This window comes from Triplophysa rosa, linkage group LG6 (genome assembly GCF_024868665.1).
Source record: "Triplophysa rosa linkage group LG6, Trosa_1v2, whole genome shotgun sequence".
Lineage (NCBI taxonomy): Eukaryota > Metazoa > Chordata > Actinopteri > Cypriniformes > Nemacheilidae > Triplophysa > Triplophysa rosa.
The window spans coordinates 28105110-28123544 of record NC_079895.1 but is presented as its reverse complement, the minus strand read 5'-3'; the positions used below and the strand labels follow the sequence as shown (position 1 = coordinate 28123544).

Here is an 18435-nt window from a genome sequence, read left to right as displayed (position 1 = left end):
CACAGAAAACATTCAAGTAAACGTTAAAAAGGCATCTGAATGCTTAACACTTCTTTATTTTCGTTCGATTTGAGAAATGATAAAGTCTGTCGTACCTTCTCCACGTCCTCTGCATTGGCCTGACTGATCTTTCTTAAGTATTTTCTGAACTGCCGAAGAAAGTTAACGCACCGGTCTTGAGTTTCCTCCAGCCCGTTCCCGGCCTCCTCTGAGAGTCTCTGATACATCTGACAAACGGCAAATCACATCATCTGAAAACTATTATAGGTTACATCCCTTTGTATCAGGTCTGAATTTGTCGTCAAAGTACCTTAGCGAGATGCCAGTTAGATGAGACGCTGTTCAGCTTCTGAAGCTGTGAGATGGCCTCATCTGTGTTGCCTTCGATGTCGAGCAGTGCAGCAATACTGATGGCCGCCTCTTCCTCATACACACGCACATCAGAGAACTACAGTAAAGAGCATTGACAGTCATTATTCCAGTCATTTCTACACACTCACACTTAACATCCTAACCCGATGAGCAGGCTGAAAAGCATCAGCGCACCTTTATGTCTTGACTTTGGAAGTGTTGGAACATGGGTTCCAGAGGCTCCGGGATGCTCCGTCTCTTTTTGATTTTCTCAAGTGACGGAAGCACAACCTTCCAGTAGTGTACACAACGACCAGCATACTCTTTCTGATCATAGTAGGAGTTCACCCTTTCACCCTGTTCACACAAAAACAAACCAATTCAAACTTCACCAGGTGCATTCTGGGATTCTTTTCACACACTGCTGAAGAATTTCTCATATGCTGGAAAGATGCTCCTTATCATTATTTTATTGAAGTCTGTAGACTCATTTAAGCACTCTTTGAAGTCATAATAAGTGCATGTTGTCAAGTGTGTGTGGATGAGAGCAGAAGGGTGTGAATGACAGGTGAGGTGGATTTACAGCGTTTGTGAGATGCCGGGCCCAGTGTATAAGCAGCGCTGGTTGAAGGCCGTGTTTCTCCCCTGCCCGTAGCGTGTTCAGCCCATGCTGAACAACCAATCGCAGATTAGCTGACATCCCCGGCCTGCAATAGAGAAACAGAAGTAGAGTCAGAGGTACACACATGAAGTGATGATGTCACATGATGATGATGATGACGACGACAATGCACTCACAGTGTTTTTTTATGAATCAGACAGTAGACGGCATCCCACCACTGTCTCTGTTTCTCTGAGGACAGAAGCTTCAAGATGTTCATGGGTAAACATCTGGGCTCATGTGACTGACGACTCGCGCTCATCTTTGCAGTCTCTTGCATTTGAGTGGAACACGTTAACACAACACCACACAAAAAGACCTATAAAACAAACACACACCACATTCAATTCACAACAGTGACTGTAATATATTCGCACCACTCGCTGATAACTTCGTACAGTCTCCATGTCATTGATGGACCACAAAATCTGAGGGATATTTTATATTTGATGATGTTGACTGAAATTATTCTCTGGCCGGCAGATGTTCCTGTTTTGTTAAGGATGTGGATCAAGACTTGTTCTTTGAACGCTTTTACTTGAACAATTTAACATTCATTCATTGACTTTCTTGCTATTAAAAGCCAATCGAGAGCAGACGGAACATCTGATATTATTTTTAATGTGTGGAGATAAGTCAGTCAAGTACACACCTCGAGATCCAGCAGGCAGATGGATTCTGGGGTGTTAGTGTCCAGCTTGGAGGTCTCAAGAGTGAGCCGAGGAAAGAGCTGTCTGAGCCAATCCTGAAGAGACATGCTGTGACCCATCAGAGCCCACTGCAGAGCCAACCACGTCAAGTGCTGAAGAGAGCCGGCGTGACACAACACCGAACCTGCAACAGGACGACACAAGTGAACCTACAGCAACACAACAACACAAAAGTGATCGTGATGTTGTTATTATTACCATTGTCCCACTTGGAGAGATCGGTGACGTCAGGTGCGCGTGCGTTAATGCTGCTGATGTCATCGTTGCTGATGAAGGACAGATGTTCCTGTGTCTGCGAACCGAAGAGTTTGTCCATCAGATGGTTCTGGCCGCTCTTATTCCTGAATGCTTCTACCACATCATTCACCAGCTGCCCAGCGTCCGAGCTCAAATTCAACAGCATGTGACCCGCTTGACTCTGACGATCACAGGCCAACAGCTCCAGAGGATGATGGGATTGAAGGTCACCTTTGAAAGCTTTCGCTTTGGGTCTTGGAGCCTGAAGCAGAGAGAGTGAATCTATGACCGGCCAAAGACTCGAGAGATGTTTCAAGTGAGGAAGCGTAAATGATCGGGATGGGATGGGTAATATCTTATCATTTGCGGTAACATTTTTCCCCACAATAGGAATTAGTCTTCATGTGATATAAAGGATAAAGTCTAGTTGATGACGTGTATCTGTGTGAGACCCATTCGCAGCTCATATGTGGAACAAGAACAAGTGGAGGGAGGATATCGCTGAAAGAGGAGCTCTATCACTAAAGAATGAAACGCCCCACTGTGGGCTTTAGTTAAACTTTAGTTTTATTTGCTTTGTTAGTTCAATATTTGTTGATAGTCATGTAAGGAATAATTGACGACAGGCCGTTCAATTATTACAAAGTTAATGCACACCCTGAGATGCTTACACCTCGGGTGTGCATTAACTTTTGAATAATTGAGCGGAGCGGAGTCAATTATTCCGCTTATACCACGGTTACCACACCACAGGACATTGCTCAAATGTTTAATTTCAATGTTTGTCATGTTATCATCTTTAAAATGCTGTTGATGGTAGGCCTACTTTCTTAATCGTCTCATTTCAAGCGTCCGTTAGAGCAAACGGACTCGGAAGCTTGAGCCACGTGGTGTGTGTGTGTGTGTGAGAGAGCGCGTGCACACCTGCGTGTTTGCAGCAATGTGACAGAAAAGCCAGTGATAATAATATTATTTATTCCTCGTATTGTGTGCATCACGGCAGTAAAAAAAAAAGGAAAAACCCCACACGATTCGGCAGTTGGATTTGATTTTATAAGCGCAGCTTGTCAGTGAAGTTTGGTTAAATGCTGCTGCATCTGAAAGCCAGAAGACACGCAGAAACTCCACATACGCCCCGCAGAAGGACCAGAACACACGCAGTTCTACGGGCATCTTTCTATCACTGTTCTTCAAGCCTCCTCAGGTATTTTCATGATAATAAAGTACATTTATAACGATGATGTTGACTGGTGTTCGATGCACATTATAAGCACTGCGAGTTTAAGTTGCTTTCAGATCAAACAGCATTTCCTACTGATCACATAGCCGTGCTTCACGGACAAGATGCGCATCAAAAACAGAATCGCAGCCTTCGCACTAGACAGGTCAATTTAAGCATGATTTAGAAATGTGTCGAGCAGCTCTAAAACACAGTCATCCACAGTTAAAAGTCTACTCTAGAACTGTGAGCCCAAAACTGACAGCTAAGGGTTAGGGTTATGTGTTTTGTTAGCGTGTTTAGATTTACAACCCTTCTCCAGGTTATATAATGGGTATGAAATTATGTGACACAGATATTACTCCTCTCTTGCCCTCTTTGCTAAAAGCTGTGATTGTTCTGTTGATTTTCATTTGCTAGATCTATCATTATTTTGATATATAATCATATCACAGGGTATCCAAAAGTAAACTATTTCCCATCCCTTATTTTAAATAACAGTTCTTATTTTCACCACGTACAAGAACTTGTGTATTGTTCTGGTTTCACCTCTCTCCAGTCTAAACCACTAAATCATTTATAGGCAATTTACTACATATTGTCATATAAATAAACTGTACATTTATTGTTCTTTAGACTAAATCTTACTAACCATTCTTGCTAAATGGCCGAAGCACAATCACCTTCTGAGGTGTTTTAAGTTTTAATACTGGTTTAATGGATTCAGAGAGTGAATCTTGTGTGTACAAGGGATAGTTCACTCAAAAATGAAAATGAACACAAAGGAAGATATTTGAAAGAATGAGATCTCATTCCCCATTGACCCCTATAGTATTTATTTACCCTACTATGGCAGGAAATGAGGGGTGAGATCGGTTTGGTTACTGACATTCTTCCAAATATCTTCCTGTGTGTTCAGCAGAACAAAAACTTTTATACAGGTGTGGAACAACATGAGGGTGAGTGAACGATGACAGAATTGACATTTTTGGGTGAACTATCCCTTTCAGTGTTTGACGGACTAGTTGTTTTAACTGTTCATTAGGTCAGAAATGGGACATTTGCGGACGTGGACGTGCTGTGTGTTAATCACAGCAGTTAGAACACTGCAAAAGACACATGTTTACACAGAAAACACTTCATTGCTGGATTTGATTTTTTTCATTGATGAAAGGTTTTTTGTAGTTTATGTCAGCTGCATGTCCGGAATCCTTTCGAGCCCAATTGACACCCAGCAGTAATTCAGGTATAAATATATTTTAGGAATGCGGCACGTGAAACATGGATAGCTTGTGATCATTATATTCCAGAAAGAGAGACAGGGCACAGAGAGGCATGTTCGGCATATACAGTATAACATCACAGTTCTGCGAGAGTGTTTTGAAAGAATACGGAGCAGTCTGTCCCGCAGTACTTTCACATCGATCGGCCTGCGTAACACCGAATGAAGTCGAGCACACACCAACGTTTGGAGACAGAGAGCATGCACGGGCTCGCCAGTCATCTACAGCACTCATAAATCACATTCAATGATCAAAGAAAGCTTTGGTGGGGCAAAATATTGTTTTCTGATGTACAGAAAACTCTGACACAGTGTAGGAGAGAGCGACTGACCATCGTTTTCTCCTCCAGCGTGTACAATATAAGCACATCACAAGAAGTGTGTATGGAAATTTATTTCATTTGATTCTTTATGACAACCTTGTTGGATGCGTTTTACATTTTGGATCAATGATAGCCAAAAACAGTGGTGAATGAAGGGCCCTATATTTAAAATCATCATTGTTAGAAACCTTGTGATGCAGTTATGGGGTACCTGATAAGCGATGAGATAACACAGCGCTGCTAAATCAAGCACGGCTCTCCACTGCTGTTTGTCATGAGCGGTCTTCATCAGCAGATGTCCAGCGTACAGGTACAGGTGAGCTCTCATCTCTGTGAACACCTCGGACAGATCATCCGCTGTGCTTCTGGCTGTATTCTTTAGAGACTGCATCACACGATCAAAACTGCAAACACAAAAGACCAAGAACATGTCAAGAGATCTTTTTTAAAGGTTGGACGATGTAGGCAAGCATTTGGCGGTTGGTGGTGTTTTCACAGGGTTCAGATAAAACACGCGGTGGATGCTGACTGAAAGTAACCCTAACCCTACACGCACACACGAAACACAGTTCAAACAGCACTACAGGTGTTTCATGATGAGAGACAGAAGAGAAGAGAAACTCACGTGCAGAGAACATCAGTGCTCTCCTGACAGCTGTTCATCTTCAGCGTGAGTCTCACGAGACTGCAGTGTGACAGTAAAAGATCTTTCTGAATCTTACGAGACGTCAGCTCATTATTCAACACGCTCGGCTGCCGGAGATAATCCTGTAAGAGACATCAGACCCATTACAGCACTGCACAGTGATAGGTTTCTCCTTCCTGCTTTTGTATTACTGTATGAACAGCCGATACAACCCATTCACTCAACACTAGTGTTGTTTTTGGCGGCCTGTTTTAATTTTAGTTTTGGTCTAGTCTTTGTGTCAAGCTGTCATTTTAGTTTTTATTAGTTTTAGTCACGTTCATACTCTTTTTAGTCTAGTCAAGTTTCAGTCGACTAAAAGTCTGAGCATTTTAGTCTTATTTTAGTCAGAATTATCCATGACTATTTTCGTCTAGTTTTAGTCAATGAAAATTGTATTTTAGTCTCTTTTTAGTAATGCAATTCTATGTAACCCAGTCAGTATAAGTACCTAGTAGTATAGACGAAACCAAAATTGTATTTTAGCAAACCCATTTCAAACAAGGTTATCTTATTATATTATTGTCACCTTATAGACTCAAGAATACATCCATTCCAGACACGGAAGACGCTCTGATTTGAATTTAAGGACATCGGTAGGAGTGGGAATCTCTAGGCACGACACGATGCGATTCGATTACGATTCAGAGGGCTGCGATGCGATGATAAAAACAATTCTCGATGCATCTTTTTCCTATACATATTTTCTTTTTCTTGCTGAGTGACTATTAAAATCAAAGTATTTGTCATTACCCAGACCGATTTTACTTCCAATACACTTTATTAATAAAATTAATGGAAGTGATTTCGCAAGTCAACTAGAAAGTTACATTTGCCAGCATTGCAAAGAACCAACAGGAAAAGAGTGACTGCCCTCAGTGCCCTGTAGTATCAAACAGAATGCAGTACATTAATGCAGATTTTTTTGCACTAAGCACTGGAGCTAGAGAGGTTTAAAGTTATTATAGTTCTAGGGATGGGCGATATGGCCCTAAAACTCTATCACGATAATTCTTGGTATTTCTTGCGATAACGATAAAAATGACGATATATCCATAACGCCATCGACCGCTGTTTTTTGCGTCAAGTGATAGTAGCTGCATGTAGTCTAGACCCTCAGAAAAACAAATATTATCAAAAAGTAAAACTTACCCCAAATCAAACAGCTCCTAAAATATACCTACAGTATTTTTGTAAATATAAAATATAATAGTGAGATTCGACTTCAAAAGGTTGTAGTAAAGAAAAGTTAAATGAACTAAAGCTCAATAAACACATCATGTCATACCTAAAACTGTATATATTCTATTGTTGGGTGGAAACGATCGATCGCATCACGCTGTCAATCACTCTCTCTTGAACTGTGTGAACCTTCTCTTCTCACAGCAACATACACTGAATCTGTCTATGACTTGCGCTACAGAAAGAGAACATAAAAATACGGATAAAAGAAATCTAATTAAATAATCCATGCTTTTATACGCTCATAAACGTATTTAAAATAACGTAATACAAACTCGCATGTGTACTGTATGTAAACAGGCAGCAGTGCTGTGCGCGCTGTGTCACTATGAGAGCACATGTGGGCGCGAGCTGTGCACGGGACGCTCCGTTCATCCTGTATATAACAGACAAGAAATCATATTAAACAATTTGCGCACGCGCGCATAACATCTAACGAATGTTTAAATAAATACTTTTAGCCAAACTAAATGTTGTGGTGTAACGCATTATGACTATCAACGAATACTTAACAAACGAATGAAATAAAACGAAAGTGAAACTAAACATGAACTCGGATGCATCTACAGTGCCAAACTAAACGAGATTTAGAGCTTTAGTGCAAACTCTTTCTCAGCTTCACGTCCGCCCTCCGCTATACCCGTTTTCGCTTCACATATGAGCTGTGAATGGTTCTCACAAAGAAATACGTCATCAACTAGAATTTATCGTTTATATCGCGGGAAGACTAATTCCTATCGTGTGGGGAATTTCTACCGGTATATCGCAAACGATATAATATCGCCCATCCCTATATAGTTCACTAAAGTATATTTTGTCTGAGTGTTCAATTTAACGGGACTTTTATTTTGACGGGTCTTTGGCTAGAAGCTTGAGTTTTTGTGTTTGCTGATAGCTTCACTCAAACAGTAAACGCTCGTAAAATAAACTCTCAGAGCAACTCTGGAGATGAAGTTCTTGTGTTCATGTCCTCATACAGTGCAGACGCAGATAAATCCTCGACCATCACTTGTGTTGTATGTTAAACTGTGCACATAATTCACTCAGACAGGCAGAACAGCCAGATGACATTTAAATAACAGGATTCCGCTCCGCATCTAGGTTAAAGCATCAGACGAAATAACGTTATAACATTTCGTCTCATCTCGTTTTGGTCAACGAAAATGAAGAGACATTTTAGCATAGTTTTTATTTTGTATACCACATTTAGTCTCGTTTTTATTCGTCAACAATATTGTATTATACATTTAATTATAGTCATCGTCACATGACCAGCAATTATGTTGCGTCTCGTCTCGTTTTCGTCACGTGATAAAGGTTTGTTAACGACCATATTTAGTCATAATTTTCGTTGACGAAAGCAACACTACTCAACACCATCAATAACAGTGTCTGAGAGCGAGCTCTTTCATATCGAGTCGAGCTGTGCGTTTTGTGTCTTTCATGTTTATGGACTAATGTTATCTGTCTTCGGACGTCTGCTGTTTCATGGGGATTTTGTACACATATGCATCGCTCACCCGAAGAGTCTCGACCATGACCTTATACCAGTCCAGACTGTCTCTGAGAGCTGCGCTCTTCTCCACAGCGAGACAGTGTTTGACAGCATCATCATAGCATCCGTCTGAGCTGTACAGCTGAATTAATCTGCTGTTAATGTAAACATCATGAGGACGAAGCTTGAGTTCAGATACCAGCAGCTCATACAGCTGACCGAAACCCTTCTGACCCTGAGCGCTCAGAAGTTTCTCCTGAAACAAACAAGCACCGACATCAGGAGAGATGTAAAACACTGTTGTGGGTTGAAACTCAATGCGTCACTGCACTAACCTTCAGTTTAAAAACATCCGGATGACCCGGCAGCAGCCTGGAAGCCTTCTCCACCCAGAACTCCACTCGACTGTCATGAAGCGGCTTACTACAGAGCAACTCGGCCACTTTCAGAACCAGGTCTCGCTGGGCTGGATTCAGATCCACCGAACGCTACAACACACATCAGATATAAAACACTCAAGCAAAAGACATTCAGAATCATTTTGAGTCATGGTGAAGCGCTGAATGTAAATGTGTTGTTATTGTTGTGATTTCATGCCAAAAAACAAAACAGTACAGAAAAACGTAATGTCCTGTAAAAGAATTATATGAGATTTACACAAAGTGTAAAATACATTTTCCAAAATATCAGTTAAAATCCATGTATTGGCTATCGGAGTTTCACAGTCATGAGAGTTTATATTGACTATTATTGGTTTGGAAATGATGAAAGGACCCGACTGACACACACTAGCCCTAACCGTCTCTCACATCTACACACAGCAGCTGGGAAATGCTCCTGCTTTAACAAATAGATATGTGAACGTTCAGCCACAGTCAGTGTGTTGTTCGACTAAATATTTTAGGGGATAAACAAGTTTTAGAAGTTTTTTCATGACTATGAGATTTACTATAACTTTCCATGACTTTGAGAATGTGCCTACAGACGGTTACAGCAGCAACAAAAACGTTATGTAACTTCCAGTAGACCTTTGCAAAGACTCAATACCTGTTGAGTAAGTTTTAATTCACTTAATACACAATAAAATATTAGTATGAATTATTATTGATATCAAATAAATATAATACAAACACAGACCAGAGTTTAACTTCGGACCATCTGTAAACCGTCTATAAAGAACAACTTATAAATCAAAATCTTATTATAAACGTTTGTGCAGTAAGGCAGAACCATGTGTGAATTTCAGTTTTATAAAGCCCTTTTGTTTGAAAAAAAAATGTCTGCAGTGCGTTTATTTACACACAAATGAGACTTTGCCAGGGACACAGTTGACATGTATTTAAATATATAAACAATATTCAGGTACCTTGTAACATCCCACAGCCTTGTCAATTTCACCATCACTTTCAAATAGTTGGCCAAGAAACTTGTGTGCTTTAGGATCCTTTGGTTGTATTGTTAAATAATCTGAAACATGTCTTTGTGTGACAGAGAAAGAGAGAGACGGGGGTTAAAAACTCCTTCAGAAACATCTGAGAGAAAAACTACAGAAAATACATTTCACAAAGAGCAAAAGAATTTACCTTCTGGCAAGTTCATACTCTTTAGCTTCAAAGTATAACTTTGCAAACAAAAATCCTTTAACCGGCCTCTGCAAGAAACAAAAAAGAAGGTTGAGCTACATTTTCATCACGATTACATAATATTAGTAAAATAGCATTAACTCTTCTCTCTCAACTCAACGTTATTTATATAGCGCTTTTTACAATTTTCATTGTTTACAAAGCAGCTGTACATAAGACATATTGACTATAAGCAAAATAATTAAAGTTGTACCTGTAAAAACAAGAAAAAGGTGAAAACACAGAAGACAGACACACCCACATACAAAACACTCCACACACACAATATGCACACGTACTAACACACATAGACACACACACACACACACACACACACACACACACACACACACACACACACACAGACGTACACTGTAGGGATGCACGATATTATCGGCACGCCGATGGCTTATAAATTAATTATCGGCATCGGCCCGATAAAGAAAATAACGCCGATATGCCTCGCCGATAGGAAGCTGTAATTAAATCATGCTTGTAAAAGCAGCACATTCTTACATTAACTGAGTGCGCAAAGAAATCCATCTCTGCGCCCGTCAGCCGCGCACTGCCTATTTATTGATTAACTTTTTAAGTAAAACACAGAGTAAAAATAAAGTTGAATCCTGCCCATCGTCCATCGGGAGTAGACTTTGAACTTGAGCTCAAGCGTGCATAATATGTGACTTTCGTCTCTGCACACAGCCGTTTTGTAGTGTCCATTTCAAAGACACCTATGCTCTTGTTGCTTCTTTAATTCATATTCACCAAATTCATTTTCCAAATGTCTTAAAATTATTTCGTTTATCATAATTTTAAAATGTGAAAAGCAGGGCTCGACATTAACGCTTGTCCGGGACAAGTGAATGTTTTGTATGGGCAAGTGAGAGATAACTTTACTTGCCCGACTGGACAAGTAACTTGAAAAAAACAACAACAACAGTGCGACATATATGTAGAATAATAAGAATATGTGCATTAGACAGAGCTGTGTGTTTGTGTGTAGTGTGTTTGTCGTGGTGGTGCTTGTTGTGTGTGACAATAATCAATGGCCAAGAGTCCATGTAACTACATGCGGAGCTGAATCCTGTTATTTAAATGTCCTCTGGCTGTTCTGCGTGAATTACGTGCACAAGTTTAACATACAACACGAGTGATGGTCGAGTATTTTATCTGCGTCTGCACTGTATGAGGATGTGAACACATGAACTTCATCTCCAGTCACAGTTGCTCTGAGAGTTTATTTTATGAGCGTTTTACTGTTTGAGTGAAGCTATCAGCAAACAAGCGTCTTCCCGAAGACCAGTCAAAATAAAAGTCTGGTTAAATTGAACACTCAGACAAAAAAATACTGTGGTGTACTATAGTATTTGCTTTTGAAAATTGTAGTGCCCTTGTAGTGAATTGATAAACACTGTATACTATAGTAAAGTTCAAAAAAGTATCTAAGAATTTTACTGCAGTTTCCTATAGTATACTACAGTAATTTATGTGGACAAATATACCACTATTGTATAGTTAAAAAGGAAAAATACACAACTGAGAAATATTCAAACAAATTTAGGTAATCTAAAAATGATACGGCCCTAATTTATTCATCTGTATGTAACATTAATGTCTTTTGTCAGTTACCTGTCTATTCATGATGAACTGCACTTGCATATTTTTTTAATGATGACAACAGACGATTTATACTCCTACAGTTTGGCCTGTGCTACCAAACTGTAAATCTTTCTAGCACCAGTGCTATGTGAAAAAAGTTAACCTACAGCCTTAACACTAATAATAATTACTGCTTGCCTTTGTTTTATAGCAGTCACGGAGAGTAGGTCTATAACCAAATTTTAGCTGCGTAAAAACGCCCTGTGGATAGACAGCATATATCGGTATCGACAACAGCTATCGGCTTAATTGAGGTGGAAATTATCGGCATATCGGATATCGGCAAAAATCCAATATCGTGCATCACTAGTACACAGAAAAGTACGCGCACACACAGACACACACGCTCAGTGAGAGCACACATTTAAGATAAAGGAGAGAGAAGCACAGGTCAAATATAACAGACTATAAATTCCTATATGCAATATTAATTAAGCAAAACTTTAAAATTCTAATTCTAAAGCAGCCCCCCCCGGCCTGGCAAAAAACTCTCATTCCCTTCAGCTCCATTCACTCCAGCACACACTTTTATATTATTTACATATAAACATCAACAATTATAATACATTTATTTATTTGTTTTTTAACGCCATGTCAGCACTGAAGGCCATTTATAGCAAACTTATGATGATACAAGCAAACTTCACAAGCAAAGATCTAGGGTTGTGCCTAGTGTTGTCAAAAATACTGATATTTCGATACGTATCGATACTGAAAAATCTGAAACGGTTCCAATACGCATGTCCCACGTATCGATACCAGCTGCGCGTTCCCGCTCTCTCTCTTTTTTCCGACAGTGAGTTGACACGCACTGCACGTGAACGCTGTGTCAACAGAGCCCCGCCTCCTCTCACAGACTTAACTCGTTTGCGGCAGTTAAAAGTGTTAATGTTAGAAAAGATGGCCAGTGCAGAGTCTCAGTAACACATCTGTCGCGTGGTGAACGCTCGTTTACGCTTCCCATGTTTACCACCGCGCTCTATGTATGTGCGCTGATCAATAATTTCATCCACTCGTTTCATTCGCCCTGGTTATATGTTGTTTATGTTAGTACAGAGTCTCCGCAACAGTTCTCATGTTTAATGCACGCGTTTCTGTCTGTATGTGCGCTCATCAATGACTTCATCCACTCGTCTCGTTCGCTCCGGTTAATTTGATGTTTGAAATGATGCTGGTGCGAGTAAAGTCTCCATAACAGTTCTCGCGTGTGATACACGTTTGCACTCCAGTGTTTACCATAGCGCTCTATGTGTGTGCGCTGTTCAATGATTTCATCCACTCGTCTCATTCGCTCCGGTTAAACGTTGTTAATGTTAGAAAGATGGCCAGTGCGGAGTCTCTGCAACACTTCTTGCGTTTAAAGTTTGCGTTTCTGTCTATTATGTATGATCAATGATTATATGTGAATAAAAGCCAAATAAAAAAAATTGTAATCATATAAATGTAGGCTATTAACTAACATTAACGAACAAAGAATGAGCAAGCAATACATTTGTTCAAGTTTTTTTTATCTCTTTCAAATGTTAGTTAAAAATACAACTATTTATGTAAGCTCTGGTTCATTAATACTGACAAATACAACTTTGATTTTAATAATAAATTAGTAAAATGAACATTAGATTAACAATTAATAAATAATGTAAAAATATACCTCATTGTCTAATCTTGTTCAATTTAACTTTAAATAAAATGTAAAAAATTTAGGGCCTTATTGTTATGGATTTTTTCCCCCGTGGTATCGAAAATGGTATTGAATATCGATTTTTTTTAGGTATTGTATCGAAGTTAGAAATTCCAGTATCGTGACAACACTAGTTGACAATTCCATCCCCAACCGAGAGCAAAGACGGACTACCTGTCACATAAATGCTAAATTTACAATACTTGGTATTTAATGCTAAACTTACATCACACGACAGCAGTTTGAAGTTATGGCTGCACTCAGTGACTTTGACTGGAGGTAGGTGGGTGGGTGTTGTAGGGAGTGGGGGGGGGGTTTCATTTGTTGGGACTGTGTGGGTCTGGTCTGGTTGGTCTTGTTTTGTGGTCGATGTCGGACAACAGAGGAATAAAGTTAATTATGCCATTACTACTTTTCCCTGGTTGTCCCTCTGTTGTCTGTTGTTGATCACGGAATGGGACCGGGTTGGACCTGCACGGTTTCGTCGGGTGGGGCTTCCTGGGTCGCGGCTCGTGGGCTCTCCCTGTTCTTCATGGATGTTGCTCGGTGGCTTTGGTCGGGGTCACTGAGTGCAGCTATGACACGTCAGAGGAGATCTGGCCCTCCCGGCTGAGCCTGGTTTCTCCCGAGGTTTTTTTCTCTCCATTATTCATCATTGGAGTTTGGGTTCCTCGCCACAGCAGAGCAGTGCAGTGTTGGCTTGCTCACCGGGAGACTGCATTTATTTATTTATTTATTAGATATTATTTATTATAATGATCTTGCTTGGTCTATAAACACCATGCACTGTGCTGTGTTTTACCTTTCTGTGTTTTTTTTTTATTTGCTCCTGTAAAGCTGCTTTGGAACAATGCACATTGTGAAAAGCGCTATATAAATAAAATTGAATTGAATTGAATTGAATAGTTGTGCCACGATTAATCCCATCCAAAATAAAAGTTTGTTTATATAATATATCTCTGTGTACTGTGCATATTATTTTTGCATTTATAAACACATTAACGTACACATCCAGATATATACATTTATTTATATATAATTTAAAATATATATAAACATTTATTGATTTACATATTTTTCTTAAATATATACAAAAACACGTATGTCCTTTATAAGTACGAAATTAATATGCACAGTGGACAGACATATATTATGTAAACACAAACTTTTATTCTGGATGCGATTAAAATCATTAAATAACTATAGTTAAAACAACGTAAGAAACTAAAAATATACAGAGTGAAAAATAAGTCATATTTATAAAAGTTATAAAACTTTATTTTAATAAACAATTATTAAAAGTGTGAACATGTCGCAATGTGACTGTCTAGCAGGACAACACCGTCTCATGTCCGCTTTTTGTGAGCGTAACTTCTAGTATATGATCAAAAAGTTGGAATCAAAATACAAGACAGATCTGCAATAATGAATACCTGACAGATTAAGAATATAAAGGAGAGACTGAGAGTTCTGAAAGACAGTAAGTTCATTTCTGTCCTCCTCCTGTTTGAAAACACTTTTTGGCACGTTTCATGGTCTCTTTTCAGAATGTTTTTGTTGTTGTTTTTAACGTGTGTAACACATTTCGCAGACTGAACACTAGCTGCTCTGTGTGTGTGTGTTCATGTTTGTATATCCCGGTGGGGACCTAAACCTGAATACACACCAACACATGGGGACTCGTGTCACTGTGGGGACCAAAATTGAGGTCCTCATGGGCAAAAAAGCTTATAAATTGTACAGAACAATATTTTTTAAAAATCTAAAAATGCAAAAAGTGTTCTATGATCTTTAGGTTTAGGGATAGGGTTAGGGATAGGGGATAGAATATACAGTTTGTACAGTATAAAAACATTACGGCTATGGACTGTCCCCACGGGGATAGTAAACCAGACATGTGTGTGTGTGTGTGTGTGTGTGTGTGTGTGTGTGTGTGGTGTGGTGTGGTGTGGTGTGGTGTGGTGTGGTGTGGTGTGGTGTGTGTGATGTGAGACATCAACAGCAGGCCTGTGTGTGCTGGTTTACCGGCTCGTCTTACCTCTTTCTGTGAGGGAGAAGCGCTGTAAACGGATGAAATATAGCGCTCCACATCTGCTTTACTCCTCCTCATAGCTACAGTCCGATCTCCGGCGACTGATCTCTCGATCTAAATTCGGATCAGTTAAACACATCAATAGATCTAATAACAGCACTGAACTAGCGTGAACACTTACGGCTACACAAACTAGCTTGACAGACAGCGACGCAAGTGGCGCAAATGGCGCGAGAACTTCCTTCTCCTGCCTGATGACGGTTGACAGGTCAACTTCATGCTGTTTTACCGCCACCCACTGGACTGGAGTGAAACATTTTATAACTTTTATAAACGTGAACCAGTTCAGTTATGATATGCATGTTTTCATCTGTGTATTTTTTGACTACAGTTCATTTATTTTCTGTTATACTCTACAAAATGTCTCTGCTTCATCACTTTATAAACATAATCCTGTCTGATGTTTTCATTTTTAAACAAGAAATGATTTAAAGCAGATGTTGTGATTAGAACATCAATGTTCTACTATTGTAATCTGTTCTTTCTTTGCCAACTTGTTTTTGTATTTTCTACGGGTTTCTACCTTTTATGTTCATGCGCTTTCCAAATCTTCCTCTTCCGTTCCATTGGCTGTTTGTCCACATTTCATTACGTGGAAGGCTGTTACTCACACATGACATGAGCAGTTACACAACTAAACCTCAGGACAGGACTATCTCCATATTCTAAATTCTTGATAGATTTAGAAGTATGTCATAAATCAAAATTGACGTACACTGCCTAAACTAGTTAAAAAGTGACAAAATCAGAATCGATAAAAGTCGTCGAAGACTGATCTTCTGAACAGCTCATAAAATGAATCAAAACAGAATTGGTGGTACTCTGTTGAGTTTTCCCTGTCCATATATCCCCTGAATCAGTGGCGTACGTTGCGAGCGGGTGGCTGGTCTCATGAAATAAGCTACTGAAAACGTTTCACTTTGCAAATAAAAAATGTAAATTATTATGACGCAGCTAGTTGTGTCGCGCAGTTAAACGGTACCGGATCCGGCCAGCAGGTGTCACTGTTTCGACAAACGTCATGCATTCAAGAGCTGATGAGTTATAACACAGCAGAACCGCAAAATTAACTATGCTACTTATCTCTAGATTCTAAACTTATTTTTTTACTGTTTACAGCGTAGCTTTGTAGTTTTATAGTCTAATCAATTATTTATTATCGTTTCGTTATGTGCACATGAATGACCTGTTTACACAGATGTTTGGGCCAGAGGTCTGGATTCCTCAGGTTTCTCTCATCATCAACTATGATCTTCCAAACGACAGAGAGCTGTACATTCACATGATGGTCGATCGGGGCGTTACGGCATCAACTTTGTGAAGAATGATATTCGTTTCCTGCGAAATATCGAGCAGTACTTCTCTCCACACAGATCGATGAAATGCCCATGAACGTTGCTGATCTGATCTGAGATGTTGAATGCAGGCTGAAACTTCCAATAACAGTTTTTATTCTCTTATTGTTAAGATGGCTGTATTTCAGTGGCTGGTCCTTTGGCTTCAGCCACCCTAAAGTTCTATCTTATCTTATTATGTAATCTGAACAGGAACTTAGTCCTCTTTAAAACTCTTATTATGAAAACGGCGGCAGGCTGCGTTATTTAGCGGCACAGAGTGAAGTTAACGTCATAAGCAGAGGATAAAGGTGTGTGCATTAACATGACAGCTGCATCATTGCCATTCTTTGTTATAAATGTATCTTACATGATGAAGGAGCGACACCCTTTCCCATCCACTGTTAAAGGTTTTGTCTGCGTTCACCACTCCACACACTGTTAACTAGTTGTTTACCTCCAGTGAAATGAAAGCACTTCACACCAATGACGGCATACTTTAGAAAACGATCAAGATTAGGGATGGGTATCGTTAAGATTTTAACGGTATTACTACTCTTATCGATACTGCTTATCGGTCCGGTACTTTAACGGTTTTCTTATCGGTGCTTTTGGATATATTTTTTTTATTAAAAAAAATAAAGAATTTATGAATAGAATAACACTGCTTTATTTTCTGCAATGTAAAATAAATTGTATTTAGCGCGGACCAGCAGTATTAAAAGAAGTGGGTTGGTTCATCATAGCCGCCTGCAACAATTTTTTTTTGAAATATTTAAATGTGTATTGATGGACAGATTTTTAGGTCTGTCCTATGTATGTAAGTAAAGCGACGAATTATTAAACTCTCAATGTTATCAAATAGGCCTATTATTTGGGCTGATTTATTTATTATATAAACGAGTAGAAATTTAATACAATTGAAATTAGACACACGCATAGATATAGGTTGCGCGCATGTCTCGTCTGTTTTGGAAGTCGCGCGCATGGAGACTTGCAGGCGCGAGCATGACTCTGCTTGACAGACAGAACGTTATTTTCTAAGGTTCGTTTTTGGTTCTCCAGGAAAGTTTTCTTTACGGAAATAGAACGTTAGTTTCTGGTTCCCATAAGGTTATAGAAACCATGAAACTAACGTTTTATTTCATTTACATTTAGTCATTTTGCAGACGCTTTTATCCAAAGCGAATTACAAAGAGTTTAAGGAGCAATAAGCGATATGTCATACAGGAGCAATAATGCAATAGGTGCCAATACAAAGTTACTAGTTTCAACAAAAGCCAGACCAATACCTGTTGAGAGGAAGAGAGAGGGTTAGTGTTTTTTCTGTCAAGTGTTCACAGAAGAGATGGGTTTTAAGTAGTTTTTTGAATGTCGTGAGAGATGTGGTTGACCGGACCGAGTTAGGAAGAGTGTTCCACCAGGAAGGAGTTGTGAATGAGAATGAGCAGGAAAGCGATTTACCGCCCTTATGAGAAGGCAACACAAGACGCCGCTGGTTTGCTGAACGCAGGGATCTTGATGGGGTGTAGGAGGGTGTGAAACTATGCCGGTGCAGATCCAGTGATAGTCCTGTAGGCAAGCATTAGTGACTTGAATCTGATACGGGCTTCAACCGATAGCCAGTGGAGGGAGATGAAAAGGGGCGTCACATGAGCCCTTTTGGGCTGTTGGAAGACGAGGCGTGCTGCTGCGTACCGAACCAGCTGGAGTTGTTTGATAGCCTTTGCAGGAANAAATTAACTATGCTACTTATCTCTAGATTCTAAACTTATTTTTTTACTGTTTACAGCGTAGCTTTGTAGTTTTATAGTCTAATCAATTATTTATTATCGTTTCGTT

At 39.5% G+C, this 18435-nt stretch overlaps 1 protein-coding gene across 1 annotated transcript in view; it reads right to left on the bottom strand.

Annotated features, from left to right (window-relative positions):
* The window catches only part of ranbp2 (RAN binding protein 2), a 36900-nt gene extending 21398 nt beyond the window's left edge, over window positions 1-15502 (bottom strand). Inside the window, exons 1-14 of the mRNA XM_057336949.1 lie at window positions 15206-15502; window positions 9789-9856; window positions 9572-9683; window positions 8541-8693; window positions 8231-8461; window positions 5409-5551; window positions 4995-5187; window positions 1921-2221; window positions 1665-1846; window positions 1150-1331; window positions 935-1058; window positions 547-708; window positions 311-448; window positions 96-227 (exon numbers count right to left, since the gene is read on the bottom strand). Of these exons, the coding sequence (XP_057192932.1) occupies window positions 96-227; window positions 311-448; window positions 547-708; window positions 935-1058; window positions 1150-1331; window positions 1665-1846; window positions 1921-2221; window positions 4995-5187; window positions 5409-5551; window positions 8231-8461; window positions 8541-8693; window positions 9572-9683; window positions 9789-9856; window positions 15206-15277 (2193 nt within the window). The 5' untranslated portion in view covers window positions 15278-15502. The remainder of the gene's footprint in view (window positions 1-95; window positions 228-310; window positions 449-546; window positions 709-934; window positions 1059-1149; window positions 1332-1664; window positions 1847-1920; window positions 2222-4994; window positions 5188-5408; window positions 5552-8230; window positions 8462-8540; window positions 8694-9571; window positions 9684-9788; window positions 9857-15205) is intronic.
* Between the last annotated feature and the right edge of the window lie 2933 nt (window positions 15503-18435).